The sequence below is a fragment of the Rhinolophus sinicus genome, linkage group LG03, assembly GCF_036562045.2.
Source record: "Rhinolophus sinicus isolate RSC01 linkage group LG03, ASM3656204v1, whole genome shotgun sequence".
Taxonomy (NCBI): Eukaryota; Metazoa; Chordata; class Mammalia; order Chiroptera; family Rhinolophidae; genus Rhinolophus; species Rhinolophus sinicus.
This window is the reverse complement of record NC_133753.1, coordinates 78,404,958-78,421,264: the sequence shown is the minus strand read 5'-3', so window position 1 is coordinate 78,421,264 and position 16,307 is coordinate 78,404,958. Positions and strand designations below refer to the sequence as shown.

At 36.6% G+C, this 16,307-nt stretch overlaps 1 protein-coding gene across 1 annotated transcript in view; it reads right to left on the bottom strand.

The window, feature by feature from the left end:
- The window catches only part of SCFD1 (sec1 family domain containing 1), a 96,658-nt gene that overhangs the window by 3,685 nt on the left and 76,666 nt on the right, over positions 1-16,307 (bottom strand). Inside the window, exons 21-24 of the mRNA XM_019754524.2 lie at positions 13,864-13,916; positions 11,435-11,468; positions 10,578-10,643; positions 1,173-1,241 (exon numbers count right to left, since the gene is read on the bottom strand). Coding sequence (XP_019610083.2) covers positions 1,173-1,241; positions 10,578-10,643; positions 11,435-11,468; positions 13,864-13,916 — 222 coding nt within the window. The remainder of the gene's footprint in view (positions 1-1,172; positions 1,242-10,577; positions 10,644-11,434; positions 11,469-13,863; positions 13,917-16,307) is intronic.

Genomic DNA, 16,307 nt, shown 5'->3' with positions numbered 1-16,307 from the left:
AAGCAAAAGGATCCCGTTTACATGATATTCCAGAACAGGCAAAACTAATCTATGGTAGAAAAACATAAAGACAGTTATTTTGGGCAGGGATGGACTCGGGAAGACCCTAAAAGAACTCCGTGGTGTGATGGTTCTATGTCTTGTTAGAGGTTTGGGTTACTCAGGTGAATACATCTGGCAAAATGCAGGAAAGTATATTTAAGATTTGTGATTTCACTGTTGTAAATTTTATCTCCAAAGGATAGTAACCAGTGAACTCTAGGTAATGATACTGGTACTGAAGTATTAAGGGGGAAATATACTGATATCTATAATTTACTTAAATAAAAAGTTGGACTGATGAAACGAATGAACAGTGGTAGATGGGTAGGTATCTTGTCAAGTACAGTGAAATGTTAATTGGAGTATACACGTGTTCACTGCAAATTCTCTTCAGCTTTTCTGTATATCTGAAATTCTCACAATACCATGAGGCCACTACATTGTGGTAAAAAAGTACAAGAACCACATAATGGGGGTAAAAGTTGTGCTGGAAAATACTAGGAAGAGTTGCTACAAATGAATACAGGGTGGTTATGATTTTTGTGGCAGCCAAGGCAAAGGTGAGAGGACATTACTAGTCAGCCCACTGAGCATCCCAGGTAGACAGAGCCTGAAAGAGCTAAAGTTAATGCAATTAATGTAATTACTGAGGACTTCGGGGGGGTGGGGGGGGAACAATACTAAGAGAATGTAGAGACTGTACACCTCAACTACCGCTGTCATTAACTTTCAAGGTGAATGTCATTCCACTGTATTACCTGAGCCCATCTGGTAGTAACCACCCAAGAAAGTTACTTTTGTTTCTCAGCCAAATTTGTGATATGCTTGGAAAAGTCAGGAATGTGACAGTATGTTCAGAAGTTAGGAAAGCTGAACTGAATTTTGCCTAATTACATACATTACTCGAATTTTAAATTTTCTGAACTTACCTTTTCATGGATTTGGAATACTAAAAATGTTACTTATCACAGTTTATAGTTTATTTATAGTTGTCCATGGCAAAACCTCATTCTTATAGGTCTATGGTTTCAGCTGGTTCAGATGAATATAATGATTCTCTTGCTCTTTTTTGAAAACTATCAACAGCAACTTACGTTATTATAACAGAACCAAACTAAAAGGTACCGTACCTGTTTTATGAACTGTGTAGCATTAAAAAGTTCACTGCAGCCATATAATATGTGTTTACCTTGTTTCCCCTGTAAAAATCAGAGCCAGAACTCAGATACAAGGAAGTAACATGTAATATTTTCAATATTCCCAAGAAGAGGGATTAAAGATAAGACTTTTTGTTATTCTGAAAGGGTTTTAATTTTTTTTTTTGGAGGGGGTTGGATTTTAGAGTACACATGTCTATGCTAAAACTGCATGGAATAAAGTGGTGAAGTAGCATAACATTAAAAAGAAAAAACCTATTATGGTACACTGCTGGTGCCTTTTATACTGAAAACATAAGAACTCCTATGACTGCCACATTTCACGGGAGTCACAATTATCTATGAAATCTTAGGCAAACATTCTTGCAATGTAGGATCTGTACTACCTGAAGAAAACATTCTTAGAGTTTTGTTATGTACAAAGTAGGATATGGTGTCGGTAGCATGGATTGTCATTCTAGTTTCATTTGTACAATACAGCATTTACATGTAAATACACCTCATTCCATTTTGTAACTGAATTTCATTCCTAATTTTGACAGAATGTTGGAACCCAATTACAGCAGTCAAAACTTTTCTACTGGAGAATGTTGGTAAGTCCTTAATGCTGAAATTCTTGGATGTATTGTGAACTTGAAGGTAAAATCGTAAGATTTCTTTTGTAATGTAAAAAGATTATTCCATAACAAGTGCAATCATGATCATTCATCAGGGAACAAAAGAATTACAGTTTTGTAATGCAAGGGAAGGACATTTCTCTGTGATGTACATAAGCTGAATAAGCACTGTTGGCTGAATAAATGTCCTCGAGCTGGCCATCTCTGAGAGCAAACAAAACAGTCGCACCTCACTCTGTTTTGTCCAAATGAGATGGCACGTGCAGCAATCACACACGGTCATATAAGTGGGATGCTTGAGGCTACACAGGATGTACCCACGCAGGCATTAATAATGGTAGAGGTCACGGCATGTAAGGATAAGGAAAGCACAGGGAACATTCGAGGGCCGCACAATGTCTAGGCACAGCCCCCGGGATCCCATCTCTGTAGCTCAGGATACATTTCAACTGTGAACCACCAAGGTGCAGTGGAGACACCTTGGTTGCAGGGGAGCTCCAAGGAGGGTCCTTTTACACCTCTCTGATCACACAGACAAAATCATGACCAGGCTCAACAGCAGAAGCAGGACAGCGTGACAGAAACCAGGTGCAAACCATTAGTCTTCACATTTTCTATGAAATAACGCTGACAAGCTAGTACAAGTTACTCCCGGTTTACCTTGGACACTAACACAGGACCAGGTTAATCAGTAGTTGGTACATTTCATTCATGGTTGGCCAAATTTCTTGTTGGGCAAGTAGGTTGTTTCCCTATCTTGGCTACTGGAAATAATACTGCAGTGAACACATGTATTAGTTTTCCTTGGATAAATACCCGGGAGTGGAACTGCTGGGTCATATGGTGGATCTAGTCTTAATTTTTTGAGAAACCTCCACCCTGTTTTCCATTGTGGCTGCACCAGTTTACATTCCCATCAACGGAGCATAAGGGCTTCCTTTTCTCCACATCCTCACTAACACTTGTTATTTCTTGTCTTTTTGATAATATCATTCTATACCTGTTAGAATGCCTATCTCATACTGGTTTTGATTTGCATTTCCCTGATGACTGATAATGTTGGGCATCATTTCATGTACCTTTTGGTCATCTGTATGTCTTCTTTGGAAAAATGTCTATTTAGATCTTTTGCCCACTTCTTAATAAGAGTTTTTTTTGTTTGTTATTATATGAGTTCTTTATATATTTTAGATATTAGCCTCTTATCAGGTACATAATTTGCAAATATTTTCTCCCACTCATTAAGTTGCTTTTTATTTTGTCGATTTCCTTTTCTGTGCCAAAGCTTTTTAGGATGATGCAGTCCCACGTGTTTATTTTTGCTTTTAGTGTCAGATTCAAAAAATCAGGGTGGCTGGATGGCTCAGTTGGTTAGAGCACGAGCTCTGAACAACAGGGTTGCCAGTTCAATTCCCGCATGGGATGGTGGGCTGTACCCCTGCAACTAAGATTGAAAATGGCAACTGGACTGACTTGGAGCTGAGCTGCACCCTCCACAACTACACTGAAGGACAACAACTTGGAGCTGATGGGCCCTGGGGAAGCACACTGTTCCCCAGTATTCCCCCCGCACCCCCCCCCCCCCAAAGAAAAACAGTCCATTTAAAAAAAATCATAGCCAAGACCTATGTCAAGGACATTATTGCTCATGTTTTCTTTTAGGAGGTTTATGGTTTCAGGTCTTATGTTCAAGTCTTTAATCCATTTTAGTTATTTGTATATGGTGTAAGATAGTGGTCTAGTTTCATTCTTTTGCATGTGGCTGTCCAGTTTTCCTGACACCATTTACTGTGTTTCCCTGAAAATAAGACTTAACCAGAAAATAAGCCCTCGCATTATTTTTCAGGATGCTTGTAATATAAAATAAGCCCTCCCATATTTCCCTGAAAATAAGACTGGGTTTTATATTAATTTTTGCTCCAAAAGATACATTAGGGCTTATTTTACATTCTGAGCATCCTGAAAAATCATGCCAGGGCTTATTTTCCAGTTAGGTCTTATTTTCGGGAAAACACAGCATTGAAGAGACTGTCCTCTCCCCATTATATGATGTCGGACAATTAAGTTCACAACCTTGTTGCAACGATGTTGCTAAACTTTTTGTGATATCAAACGGATTATTCATTATGAATTTGTACCAACTGGACAAACAGGAACCAAGTTTACTATTTGGAAGTGCTGAAAAGGCTGCGTGAAAAAGTTAGACGACCTGAACTTTTCACCAACAATTCATGGCTCTTGCATCATGACAATGCACCAGCTCACACAGCACTGTCTGTGAGGGAGTTTTTAGCCAGTAAACAAATCACTGTATTGGAACACCCTCCCTATTCACCTGATCTAGCCCCCAATGACATCCTTCTTTACCCGAGATAAAATAAATATTGAAAGGAAGATATTTTGATGACATTCAGAACATTATGGGTAATATGATGACAGCTCTAATGGCCATCACAGAAAAAGAGTTCCAGAATTGCTTTGAAGGGTGGACTAGGCACTGGTGTCAGTGCAGAGCTTCCCAAGGGGAGTACTTCGAAGGTGATCATAGTGATATTCAGCATTGAGGTATGCAGCACTTTTTCTAGGATGCGTTCGCGAACTTAATTGTCAGACCTCGTATGCAGAGGCCCAAATGTATGCACTGATCTACACCATTTTATATAGGAGACTCGAACATCCATGGATTTTGGTATCTATGGGGGGTCCTGAAACCAATCCCCTGTGGATACCAAGTGTAGTTAAACATTATATGCTGGTTTACAACTGTGTGGGTACCCCTAACCCCCATGTTGGTCAAGGGGCAACTGTATAATATATCATCGGCAAATAGTAACAGTTTTTCTTCTTTTCCAATTTGGATGCCTTTTATTCCTTTTTCTTGCCTACTCTGGCTAAGACTTCCAATACTATGTTGATTAAAGGGGTAAGATTGTACATTATTGTTGTATTAGTATTATCAAATGTGTTGTTAAAGTCAGTCTCATTTTATCAAATACATCAGTGCTATACAGTGCTAAATAGCAGTTACCTTATGAGTCAGATTAACATCATTACTCAATAAATCAATTTGAATTTCTGTAGTCTTTTCTTTGATTTTGCAACAAAAATCGTACTTACTCATTGTGTTGTGGACTGGTATAAGTCAAGGGCCATGCTAGATAATTCTCCATTAGGCATAGCCTAATACCGCGTTTCCCCGAAAATAAGATCTAGCCGAACAATCAGCTCTACTGCGTCTTTTGGAGCAAAAATTAATGTACGACCCAGTATTTTATTATATTATATTATTAATTACATTACATTATATTACATTATATTATAGACCTGGTATTATACTATATTATATTATATACCCGGTTTTATATTATAGCAAAATAAGACCTGGTCTCATAGTAAAACAAGACCGGGTCTTATATTAATTTTTGCTCCAAAATATGCATTAGAGTTGATTGTCTGGTTAGGTCTTATTTTCGGGGAAACACCATACAGTAGCTCAGATCCTCCTGAATGGTCTGAATGACAGGAAAAAAGATTAAGATTGTTCACTACAAAGGAAACAGTAAGACTGGTTTAAGGGATTAAAAAAAAGAACTCTCAGGACAATTAAAAAGGGTGGCTTAGTAGTTACTAAAAATGTAATCGCTCTAAAGGGAACCTATGATAAACCCATAGCTCACATCATACTTAATGGTGAAAGACTGGATGCTTTGCCCCTAAGGTCAGGAGGAGCATAAGGAGGTCTGTTCTTGACTCTTCTACTGAACATCTATTCCAGCCAAGGTGGTTAGGCAAGAAAAAGAAGAAAAAGCATTCCAGATAGATTAAGGAAGAAGTTAGTTAAACTCTATTCACAGATACCATGATCTTGTACATAGAAAATGCTAAAAATCCACTAAAAAACCCATTAGAACTAATATGTAAGTTCTGTAGGGTTGCAGGATACAAGATGAATATACAAAAATTAAATGGATGTCTAAACACTTGCAATGAACAAACAAAATGAAATTAAGGAAATAATTCCATTCACAATAGCATAAAAAAATACATAGGAATAAATTTAACGAAAGAAGTACAAAGCTTATACTCTGAAAACAAAAAAAACTATAAAACAGCATAAAGTTATTGAAAGAAATGAAAGAATATCTAAATAAATGGAAAAATATCCATGTCATGGATCAGAAGAACTTAACATTGTTAAGTGAAAACATTCCCCAAACTGATCTACAGATTCAAGGCAATCCTATCAGAATCCCAAATGACGTTGACAAGCTGATTGTAAAATTCATATGAAATTCCAAGGCACCCAGAAAATCCAAGATAATCTTGGAAAAGAAGGACAAAGTAGGAGGACTCTCACATCCTGAATTTAAAACTTACTACAGAACAATGGTAATGAACACAATAGGTGCTGGCTCAGGGACAGACCTCAGGATCCATCACTAGATTTGAGAGTCCAGAAATAAACCCGTATCTGTAGTCAACTGATTTTCAACAAGGCTGCCAACACTAGTCAATAGGGAAAAAAATGGTCTTTTCAATAAATGGGGACATTTATCCTGGGACAACCTGGATAGCTATATGCAAAAGAATGAACCTTACTTCCTACTATATACAAAAATTAATTCAAAATGGATCATAGACCTAAATGTAAGAGTAAAAACTATAAAATCACTAGAAGAAACATAGGGGTAAATCTTCATGGCCTTGGGTTTGGCAAAGGATTCTTAGATATGACACCAAAAACATGAGCAACAAAAGGAAAAAACATATTAGACTTCACACACACAAAACAAATTGGTACTTTAAAGAACACCATTTAAAAAGTGAAATAACCCACAGGAGAAATTATTTACAAGTCATATATCTGATAAGGGACATGTATCTAGATTACATAAAGAACTCTTACAACTCAATAATAAAAAGGCAAAATAAACCAATTGAAAAATGAGCAAAGGATCTGAATAGATATTTCTCCAAAGAAGATATACAAAGGCCAATAAGCCCATGAAAAGATGCTCAACACCACTCATCATTAGGGAAACGCACATCAAAACCACAATGAGCTATCACCTCACACTGACTAGGATAGCCAGCATCAAAGTCAAGTAACAAGTATTGGCAATGATGTGGAGAAATCAGGACCGTCACACACTACTGGTAGGAATGTAAAATGGTGCAGTCGTTTTGGAAAAAGTCCAGTTCCTCAACAGGTTAAACAGAGTTACAATGACCCAGCAATTCCACTCCTAAGAGAAATGAAAATACATGTTTGCACAGAATTATACTAGCTGATTACCTATGGTTCCAGGTAGACAGCAATAGAATAAATGCTCATTTTGGATTTGTATACCTGGTCACTGAAACAAATACGTTTAACACTGTTAGACGCCACAGCAGAAACTGTTTCAATCTGGACTCCCTTTTTATATATCACTTGATAAACTGATTTTGCTGCAGGTGCGGTTCCACAGTGAGCTAAGAAGCATCATATACAGTAGACTGACTTATCACATACCTAACACAAAGTAATGGACCGACTGAAAACTGAACATTTAAAACACCCACTTGCTAAACTGGGCACATCTCTTTCTAATGAGAAACATTAGAGTGGCTTGCATGATGGAACAGAAGGCATGTAATTAAAGGGAGGATCAACAATGGACAGATTGTTGCAGTACCACAGGAAAAATAACGGAGGGAGGAACTGGGCTGATAACACAGGAACAAAAATTTCTTCTTCATTTCTAAAAATTTTTCTTTTTCTCTGCCTGATCCTGTAGTATAGGGACATGAATTATATTTACATGTTCTGAGGGAAGGAGCAATTGCAAACATGACACAAAGACCACACCTCTAAACCTGCCTGAGGAATGATGGAATGGGCTGTTCCTTCTTTTCACTTGTTTTAAGTGAGATTAGTGGTTTCTGCATCCTTCCTGAGCAGTGGACAAGACAGTTGTATACTCTCACATTTATCCAACCTTCCTTCACATGACTGGGAATGGATGAGGGGAAAGCACCAGCCAGGCTCCTAGTGCCGCCAGCTCTATAAATCAGTCATCTCACTGAATCATGGTCTTGTAAACCAGGGGCAAGCTCTGGGTAAAAATTAATGACAAATGAAAAGAAGTCTTGACAATCAGCAAGAAACCAATTACCTTGTAAGAAGCTGAGAGCAAGAGAATAATACTCTTAGCGGTATTTACAGATTGCCCGTAAGGCCAGCAGAAATCACCCCCTTTGAAGGTCACCTTGATTTGAAGCTGAAGGTCCAAGATAGGTCCTGGGAGGTTTAAGGAAGATTTACTCTGCGGTTATTCATGTGATGTCCTGATGTTGCTAATAACATCGAGGGGATAAACACTTAGAATAATTCTAATGTTTCTTTTTCTTTTATAGGTTCTCAATTTGCAGGTTTTATATATTCCAAAGGATCCCTTCTGAGAGGCAAAATTAGAATACTGTTGCTGGGGCCGGCCCGGTGGCTCGGCAGTCAGAGCTCTGTGCTCCTAACTCCAAAGGCTGCCGGTTCGATTCCCACATGGGCCAGTGGGCTCTCAACCACAAGGTTGCCAGTTCAATTCCTCGAGTCCCGCAAGGGATGGTGGGCAGCGCCCCCTGCAACTAAAATTGAACACAGCACCTTGAGCTGAGCTGCCGCTGAGCTCTGGGATGGCTCAGTTGGTTGGAGCGTGTCCTCTCAACCATAAGGTTGCCGGTTCGACTCCCGCAAGGGATGGTGGGCTGCGCCCCCTGCAACTAGCATCAGCAACTGGACCTGGAGCTGAGCTGCGCCCTCCACAACTAAGACTGAAAGAACAACTTGAAGCTGAACGGCACCCTTCACAACTAAGATTTAAAGGACAACAACTTGACTTGGAAAAAAGTCCTGGAAGTACACACTGTTCCCCAATAAAGTCCTGTTCCCCTTCCCCAATTAAAAAAAAAAAAAAAAAGAATTGTTGCTGCTCAAATGCATACAAAAGGATTTGCTCCACAACAGGGCCAAAGACCACCGTGTAATTATTAACCTAAGTGGGGTCTGTTTAGAAAGGTGGCTGGATACAGGGACATGAAAATATCTGCTGCGTGCCTGACTAGTTCTAGTTTGCACTGGAATGTTTGGTAAACTGCAATGTTTCTTTAAAGTTATACCTGCACTTCTGTCACGACACTGTGCAAATGATTAGTATTTTGATGTTTATCCTTGTTTTTCCTTCCTATACATATAAAAGAAAGATGCAGAAAGAAGAATGCTGACAAGCGTAACTAAGAAAGCTTAACCAAAGATGGGGTGGGTGGAATGTGTAAGTACGGGATTAACTTCAGCCAGTCTGTGGCAACCCTGTGTTTGTTCCTGGGAATGCTTAGAACCAGTCATGTTGTTGGAAATTGGTCAAACCTGAATGAAACAGACCAATGAATGGTTAAGCAAGTCCTGTGCAAGGGTCACAGACAGACAAGGTGAAACCTGTATTAGCTTGTCAGCATTGCTTATAGAAATTGGACAGTCTGACAATTTGCACCTGGTTTCTGCTTTTGAACCTGGTCATACAGCCTGGTTCTGGCTGTATGACTAGAGAGGGCTATAAAAGACCCCTCCTTGTACAAGATGGATGTACTCCAGTGTAAGGTATCTGACACGGATCTTGGTGGTTTACATTCTGAAGATGAAGCATGTCCTGTGCAACGGAGACAGGATCCTGGGAGTTTGCCTGGTTGGTTGAAGCTCTGTGGCATCTGCCTATGTTTGTTTTTCTCTTGCTGTATCCAAATCTCTACCTTTATTAAAGCCTTACATGACATAGGATATGACGAATGATCATTATTTAATGTTAAGTGAATACAGGAAGATTACAAAATGTCATTCTAAGAATCACTAATTCTGTTGGCCCAGCATTTTAAATGGCGTTTTTGCTCTTCAGGTTACATCCTTTCCTTTATATTCTTCTCTTACCGTGTTTCCCCAAAAATAAGACCAAGGCGGACAATCAGCTCTAATGCGTCTTTTGGAGCAAAAATTAATATAAGACCTGGTCTTATTTTACTATAATGTAAGACGGTCTTTAATATAATATAATGTAATGTAATATAATATAATATAATATAATATAATATAATATAATATAATATAATATATAATACAATACCAGGTCTTATATAATGTAATATAAGACTGGGTCTTGTGTTAATTTTTGTTCCAAAAGACGCATTAGAGCTGATTGTCCGGCTAGGTCTTATTTTGGGGGAAACACGGTAGTTGTCTGTTACTCTCTGTGGCTGTCAGCTTTGAATAGTACTTACTGCTAACTTACGACCTCTAAAGCTCTTATTTGCTGAAAAAGCGGACACTCTAAATTTGTTAGAAGTACGTTGCTGACTGAAGCCAACGGGATGGGAGAAAAATGATTATTATTCAAGTAAATATGTTTGGTAAATCGTTCACCAAGGGAGACTCTTTTGGCACAGAGGCTTACTTGAGGTCTCTGAAGTCAAATTAAGACAGATAGCTGTAAAGTGCATTACGTTAATAAGATACATTATTTTTCAGATCAAGTACAATGTTAGGCCAGAAATGAATGTGATAGGAATAAAAAAACAATGATCATATGGACAGCTTTCCCTATATGCAGGATTTTTAAACTACCTCTGGAAAAGGGGTTATTTGAGAATCAGGCGAGTCCCAGAGAATGCTGGTATTCTAAAGACAGGACAACTGTGAAATGTCAAATAATAAAAGAATAAAAAGGCCAAGATGTACCTTTATGTAGTCAACAAGATTTTGATATTCAATGTAGTTGCCTCCTCCCACGACAAAAACAATTGCCTAAAAATGCAAACAGAAACAAAATAGGTAATAAAAGAAATAGTGAAAACAGTATTTTAACTTTCAAGCATCATGGTTTTTAGGTTGGAGCATATTCTACAACTTAGGTTAAAAAATACTAGCTAGCAAATGGTCACATTCTACGTGCCTGATGCTACTTCAATTTCAAGAAATTTGTGTCTAAAAAGTTCATAAATTTATAAATTTATATTGTCCATTAAGTGGTAAGTGAGATAGAGATTTTTCAGCAACAATTTAGAGGAAAATAAACCTCATTATTCAGATAAGAAATTGCAAATACTCCAAAGGGCTTTCTCTAAAAAGCATTTTTGAATTTGAGGTATTCATTGTAGGCAGAAAAAACAGAAAACAGAAAACTTAGCATTTATATAATTTCCAGTGTATGTTCTTGACTGTATTTCATTGAGAAACTTCTTTCAAATGAAAACATAGTCATGATACCTTCACAAAAGTTTGGAATCTAATTTTAGAAGCTGTATACATATAAAACTTTCCCTGCAACCAAAGACTTTTTTTTCTATGAATTACTTAATTTTGTGTCAGTTATTTTGAGCTTAAACGATTCTCAATATAAGCAGCTTTATAAATCAGAAAAATACAGTTGCTAAGAATTGTTTTTTAAACAATCTTGAGTGCACAGAATTGGATTTATCAAGGTTGCCATAGAGTTATCGTAAGAAAGCCAAGTTTAGGACAAAGAAATTCTTAACTGCTTGCTCACCTTTTCATCTTTCCTCTTCAGGGGCAGAGAATTTTTATACGAAACTTACCTCTTGGAATGGATTTTTGTTCCTTGGAACTGAGCTGTAACAAAGAAAACCATAATGAGAATTTCACCCAAGGCTCTTCTGATGGATAAAATAGGCTAGGCATGGGGAACACACACACACACACACACACACACACACACACACACACAGAGACAGACAGACACACACACACACAGAGTGAAATATTAGGTTAGTGCAAAAGTAATTGCGGTTTTTGCAATTTTTAACATTTTAAACTGCAATTACTTTTGCACCAACCTAATATGTATTTAACATTCTCCCTCCTTCACTTTCTGAGGGTGGGTCCTTTAGTTCTGTGTAGCCAGGTAAGGAGTTAGGAAGCAGAGGATGAAGATAGAAGAGGTATGTGTCTTAGCGTAAAAAGGAAACGAGGCAACCAATTGGACTTTAAAATAAAATTCTAGGAGAAGATTGAGAGGGAGAAGGAAAGGTTAAGCAGCAGGCCCGTAAGGAATGGAAATTGGGGTACAAAGTGAGCTGATAAAGTATATATTTTAGTGGTAAATTATGTACATTTTTTTATGATACTTAATATTATAGTTTGTGGCTATTTACATTTATGAAAAAACTATGTAAACACATAAATGAGAAGGATAACAATTTAGAAAAGAGGGGGGATGGGAGGAAGGACCTAGATTTTGCTGCAGCATATTTCCTTATATACAATGTCAGTATATATTAACATTACATATATGACATATATATTTATATATTTATAATATATTAAAAAATACTTCCTTGGTGTCTAAGAGGTCTTTTAATAAAGACATTTTTCAAAGCTTTTGTGAGTTAGATATATATTTGTTTTGAGTGCTAAAATAGGTTGTACAAAGACGACTTAGTAATTTTTACTAAGAAGTAATTTTTAAAAATCTCACCTGAGAGAAAAGAGCTATTATAACCACCCTTAATTACTCAGAGGCTGATTCTACAGTTCTATCATCTTTCCCTCATTTTTATGGTCTGTCTGAATATTCCATAGAAGGCACCAGAAACCCACCTGATGGAAATACCTCATCAGTATTTAATTTCCTTTTAGAGTGCTTTAAGTTCCTCTAGGAGTAGACGTGGAATGAAGACAGGTGAGACTTAAATAGCACAGTATTACTAGTTATTAATAACCAAGATCTAAGTGTAATGTAATAGCTCAGGAGAAGGATGACTCTATTAAAAATGAAACTCTGAGCGCCTCCGTTTTATCAATGCTAATTCTTCCTCATTATACATCATTATCATACATAAACTACAAGCAGGATTAAAAGAGTTCCTCAGTAAGTTTCTAAGAAGCAAAATATATCTATTTGTTAGCCATATGCAAATGGCAAGGAAGGAAGAAAATGTAAGCTGCAGAATATCCAGATAGGAAAAGAATTATAAAACCCACTGTTTTCAAGTGTACACTCAGTGGTTTTTAGTATATTTACAGAGTTGTAAAACCATCATCAGTGTCTAATTCCAGAACATTTTTATCATCCCAAAAAGAAGCCCCATACCCACTGGAGTTGTTACTTCTCATTCTTTCTATAATTTATTCTTTATCAAATTCCTTCTTGCCAGCTGCAGCTATCAAGCAGCTGCTTCTGCGACTTTGGTAATATTTCCGGTGAGTTCAGAAAAGAGAATAACCTTTTAATGTACCAAAACAATCTAATAATCAACTATCTAGTGATTAGATGATCTATCCTGACTACCTACAGAAATGTGAAAGCCTGGGTTAAGTACAGATGAAGTTCCAAAGGTCCCAAAAGTACGGTAGAGGCAAGAAACCCGCTTTACCCAATCATGCCAAGAAGGGTTTTCCCCTCCAACTTCTGCCTATTCTTTCTCTCTATCTTGTAGGCTACTTTTCAAACCATCATGAATTAAGTCTTGAAAATTAATATCCATATTAAAGTAAACAAATACCTTACCACACCATTTTTGTCATAAAATGTAGAAATTATTTGTAGAATGTTTCATTGCCATAAAGAAGTATTTACAGTGATCCACAGCAGCTTTGATTAATTATATGGACCACACAGGAAAAAAAGAAAAACAAAATAACTGGTCTCTAACAAAGCTCCCATCTTTTCATTTGGTCCAATAAAAACATTTATTTTAAAATTCACATAATCCAAATTTTCATCTCCCCCAGATAGTTTCTAATACTGCTATCATTTCACTAAAAACAAAACAAATACCATCTAAAGTTATTTTTTGTGTGTATATGCTCGGAAGAAAAAGCACCAAAATGCTAAGTATAATTACCAGTGATTATCTCTGGGTAATGAGATTATACATACAGTTTACTTACCAGTTTTCTATATAGTTTGAATTTTTAGTAATAAGCAGTTATTAATTTATAACAAAAACCAATTGTTATTCTTGGCAGGGGTGGAGAAACTTACAATTACACAAGAGCTGCTTACCTGTCATTGCTCCGCAGCATTTTAGGATCAAAATATCTATAGTCATCAGTTTCCTATTAAAAAAATAGAATTTTACCATGATTATGGAGTTTCTCTTTAGTAACGTACAGTTTGGCTCAGAGTAATTTATTTTAATTTGACTCTAGTTAATTTGGTAGAGTGTTACCACCATCATTTATTTACTGAGCACTTACATCTTAAGCATTATTTGAAGTGCTTTAGATGAAACTACTCAATCCCCATAACATCTATAAAGTAGTAATTATTATTATTATTATTATTATCCCTATTTTTCAGATGGACAAACTGGGGTACAGAGAGGTTATATAATTTTCCTTAGGTCACAAGATCACAAGACTAGTAAGTATGTTAACTCCAGGATTTGCGCCCAGGCAGTGTAGTTTTAATGACCCAGCTCTTCATCACTATGCTACACTGCGTCTTGAAAATACATGTTTTATAAGCTAATGTACTTAATTAAGTATTTTTGGTTTTAGAATTTTATTATATTATCTTTATATGTCCATGATTTTAATGAAAATACAGAATACCTAATACAGGTTCACAATCCTTCTTATTTGAAACATTTGCAGTTAGATGTAGTTTGGAATTCTGAATTTAAAAAAATTTAGATAATATTGTGCATAAATGTATGTAATGTAACACTCCCAGGGGGCAGCACTCCATCATCTAACACATTAATGTTTCTGTGCCTAAATAGATGAATATTAAAATAAAGCAGGATAAATAAAAACTATAAAGAGCCTTAAATTTAGTTAAGGTTAGGTTTTGCCACCAGATGAGTTATACAAAATCTTTTAGTTTTCACAACTTTTTAGATTTCAGAAGGGGTTTTGGGCCTCTATTGTAAATTGTAAACTAGCTTATTGATATTAAAGGAGTTGGAAAGTACTGCTTTCCTGCTTATGATGTAATCATTTCCTAATCTCTGCCTCCCTCTCCATCCATGGCCCAATAAGCCAAAGGAACTCATTCTTTTCTGGAGTGTGAATGGCCCTACCCAAACCTGATTGATGACAAACAAAGCATGTTTTGCCACTATCTAGTCCTGTACTCAATAGTGGTGCTAATCAATCATAGAACTCTCAGTGAACCCTAATGTAGTGTCAGAATCCCTTAACACTTTGCTCGAGGAAAATACTACTGACTAGATTTACATGGCAAGATAAAACCTATCTGATACCACCTTAATCTCTTTCAATTTATTCAATCAAGACAAATCAAAGGAGAACGTTTAATTAACAAATGTAAGTGATAAGAATGCACCTAGAATTAGCTTACAGTGTTTTAAAGCCTTTTGAGATAAGATACATTCAAGATTATTAGCCAAATCTAATTTAGTACACTTTGCTAATCTCTTCAATGCCTCTAAATCAATTTATCTGCCAACAGGAAAGAGATCAGAGAGAGTGTAAGCAGCTGCCTCATCCAGTAGATAGATGAAAAAATGCTCCCAAAGCAGAAAAAATTTACTTTTTCTAATTAATTAAAAAATATGTCTGTAGTAATGTTCCTTCAGTTACAAAGTGAAGGTCAATAGGACTGATAAATGAACTTACGCAACTTAGCGAAACATCTGAGTAAGACCCACAATTTAGCAAATCCCTGTGTCTGACTGAGAGACTGTTGAGGAAGGCATGTGTGTGGGATGAGCAGTAGGCAGGAATCCAGAAGTAGCAGGGTTTGGGTTCCAATTCTGCTACTAATAATATTGTGACAGGAAAAGTCCCTTAACATCTCTTGGTTTCCTCTTCTCCATTGTTAAAATTACTTGTAATGTTTCCTAAAACTCTACAGTTCTGTGATTCCATGAAGGTCATGGTTCTTGCCCTCATTAATACAGCACAGTGGTGAAAAATGTAGCCTGCCAAGTTATGACATTTATTAGCTGTGTCCCTGAGCAAATTAATTGCCCTTATTGCCACAGTTTTTTCATCTATAAAATGAGAATAAAATAGTATTTTTTCTTATAAGATTCTAATAAGGATTAGATGAGATAATATGTTAAAAATGCTTTGAATGGTTCCTGGCACCTAAGTTTGTAGTAAATGTTATCCATTAGCGCTTTTGTCATTATTTATCATCTCATCTTCAAGATTGGGGACAGTAACAAAATACTCCTTGTAGATTTGGCATTTGTCTAAAATTTTGCATTTATTTATACTTTTATTCTTTATTATTATTTGGGATATCTTCCAGATATTTACTCCCTATTACGAAGTAGTAGTCTATAAGATAATTAGTCATAAATATATATTTCTTGCAGGCTTTTCAAGTGAGTTCCTCCATATAGTCTAGGATGCATTACCAAAGTCTATTATACTACACTGTATATACCAACTACTTTCTATCGATTCCCAGGTGGAAGAATCCAATTCTTTTTAGCTTATTATTGCAGACAATTTTCTCGTTCCTTTCATAAT